The 2,848-nt window shown below is 37.3% G+C and overlaps 1 protein-coding gene across 1 annotated transcript; it reads left to right on the forward strand.

Moving 5' to 3' along the window:
• Positions 1–1,896: 1,896 nt before the first annotated feature.
• On the forward strand, positions 1,897–2,355 carry LOC143850081 (uncharacterized). The gene has a single exon (XM_077359394.1). The coding sequence runs from the start codon at positions 1,897–1,899 to the stop codon at positions 2,353–2,355; it is 459 nt and encodes a 152-aa protein (XP_077215509.1).
• Positions 2,356–2,848: the final 493 nt, after the last annotated feature.

Here is a 2,848-nt window from a genome sequence, read left to right on the forward strand (position 1 = left end):
TCAATTGCTGAGATGTAATAGATATCCACATTTTCCTATCTCTGTGTCTCAACAAAATTGAAAACCGGTTTATCAATTGTTCAAAAAGAGAAAAAGAAAATTATTGAAAGCTTGTTCTAAATATTATTTTGCTACGTGTTATTCTTATTTTCTCCTTTGTTTCAAAAATTCAAAAGAGACTCCTATTCAAATTTCCAATCTAATGTTTTGTGTCTTTCTCTTTTGGCACACTCAAGTTTTTGTGAGGCACCCACTAATTGTGCCTTTGCGTGAATATGAGAATTTGTTTTGATTTTGTATATAAAATCGGAAATGTACGAGGCTTAGGTTAGGTTTTTGTGTATGGGACTTAAATCTAAGAATTAGGTTTCTGATAGTATTAATGTGGATTGTCAGTTGAAAATGACAGTTTATTAGGAAAAGCTATTAGCTATTTTGGTGGATATTATAATAATTTATGGATTATTGTATAAAAACCATTGTCCACCCCTGCTCGAGCAAATTCCTAGCCTGGCGTGTGTCCAAAACTGATTACTAGACTCAAATTTACATTTACTTTTGAGTCCAATAATAGGTTTGGGACTCACAATCTGTTATCAAAATCAAACGGGGCCTAAACCTTATGCTTTATTTGGATTGCCAAAATCAGGAATATATTGGAGTCGATGCCCTATTTCAATTCCTAATCAGGTTCCAATAAACTCAATGTAAAATATTAAAATAAAAAAGAGGAATTCTAGATTCAAGGGCGCCCTTGCAAATAGAGCGAAAAGGGCTCTCCCTTTGGTCCACATCATGTTTGCAACCCAGATTTTTTCCTTTTAAGCACATTTAAATGATGTGGACCAATTGGAGGAACCTTTCAGCTTTATTTTGCATGGGCGCCCTTGAGTCTACTGTTCCTCAATAAAAAACTAATTCTAAAAAAGAGAAAGATAGACTGAAGGGTGCCTTGCAAAAAAACCAGTTACAACGGTGCTCTTATTGCTCCTTATAATCCAAGTGCATTGATGATTACAGTTGTCAACGTTGCATTTTTTTTGGGAAATATTATCAGCACTACTGTATTTTGATGAGGGGCACTCCTCACTTTATTAAAAGTACGGTATGGCCGCACCATAGGATGATCCAAAACCGTCCATTAGATATACCAAAGTCTAAATAGGTTGTGCCCCAAAAATTATTTTCATAGGTTGATCCTAACCCTCCTATCTATAGAGGTTTAGGATCAACCCTCTATTATTCATATCAGAGGGTTAGGATCAGCCTATGGAAATTATATTTGGGGCACTACCTATTTAGACTGGCCCATCTAATGGATGGTTTGAATCATCCTATGGTGCGGACCATACCATACTTTTAATAAAGTAAGGAGTGTCCTCATCAAAATACAGTAGTGCTGACAACATTTCCCTTGTTTTTGTGCAATTTTCTTGCTGGGGACCAATGAGGGCGCCCTTGTGACTGGATTTTGCAAGGGTGCCCTTCAGTCCATCATTCCTCTCAAAAAAATCTAATAAAAGTCTCATTCATCTCTGAAATAACATGGAAGAAACAGATTCCAACATTTCCCCTTTCATTCTGCTTATTTCTATTCTACCTCTAATTCTGTTCGTTTTTTTTTTCCAACCAGCCATGACTCAAGAGGAATTGCAATGGGAACGCACGTGAAATCCAAATATATCTTGTTGGATACGAAAACCCACGCCAAATCCTTACATATATCTTCATAGATACGGGTTATGCCTATTCTTGCCATCATAAAATCTTTCCCGATTGTGAGAGCATAATTTCGCCCACTATTAATCGAATGCCAAACTAAAGGGCGTACTTTCAATTGTCAGCTAAAAGAGCTCTCCCATAGTCCCTCCCAAGTGCATTAATAATCTACCAAACATGGCTTCTTACAACAGCAACAACAACACCACCTACCGACAGAGGCTTACCAACGAAGAATGGAGGCTAGAGAGCGAGATTATTCGAATAATCGACAGTGGGAAGACCGAGTCTCTAAACCCAAATTCTCCTCAGGGCATTACAATTGGAGGTCACCATATCTACATTGCATTCTATGATGAGAGGGCTTCAGACTATCGGGTGTGGCAGTGGCACGGACACATAATCCTCTCCGATGACCAAAATGAGTATAGGCGTGAATACATTTACGATCATTATTATGAGAGAATGGAATTCAAATTCGGCGGTAATGACGAAAATGAGAATGACGATGAGGAGAATCAGAAACGGAGCCCAGCCATCAATTTGGGGCTGGGCAATCTGATTGGCGATGCTGTGAGTTCGTCTAGTGGTCAGATTCTTCACCGGAATCGGAATTTGGGTTCATCATCTAAATAAGCTATAGGGTTTTCTCTCTCTATTTTTTCGATTTACTGGAGGAGGTGGTTTGAGGTTGTATTTTGTTTGTGATGGGGGGTTAAAAACACACTGGTTGGGGTTTCCATAATTTTACAGTTTTCTCTTAAATGAGATTAATAAATTTGTCCCCATATAAAGGTTTTTTTTTGTATAAATTAATTTTTGTTTATTTTCAGTTTCTTGGAATTTTGTAGTAATATGCATGCTCGTTTGTTTGATATTAACATTCATAGGCATGTAAAGATGAGAAGTGGAAGAACTCTCCTGGAATGTGAATGTGACCATGGTCTAACCATAGGTGTTACTTATCCACATTTATGGTTAGATAATAGAACATATTTCGACTGGCAGGGACATTTTTTTGGAATATTCCCACAACTTCTCTATAATAATTTGGAGATTTATTCGAGTTGCCTTGACCTAGATCCAAATATCAATGCTGAAAATTCCAGACGTTGATGATAATAGTTGT

This window comes from Tasmannia lanceolata, unplaced genomic scaffold (genome assembly GCF_043159265.1).
Source record: "Tasmannia lanceolata isolate RefF3 unplaced genomic scaffold, GAP_Taslan_0.1 ptg000018l, whole genome shotgun sequence".
Taxonomy (NCBI): Eukaryota; Viridiplantae; Streptophyta; class Magnoliopsida; order Canellales; family Winteraceae; genus Tasmannia; species Tasmannia lanceolata.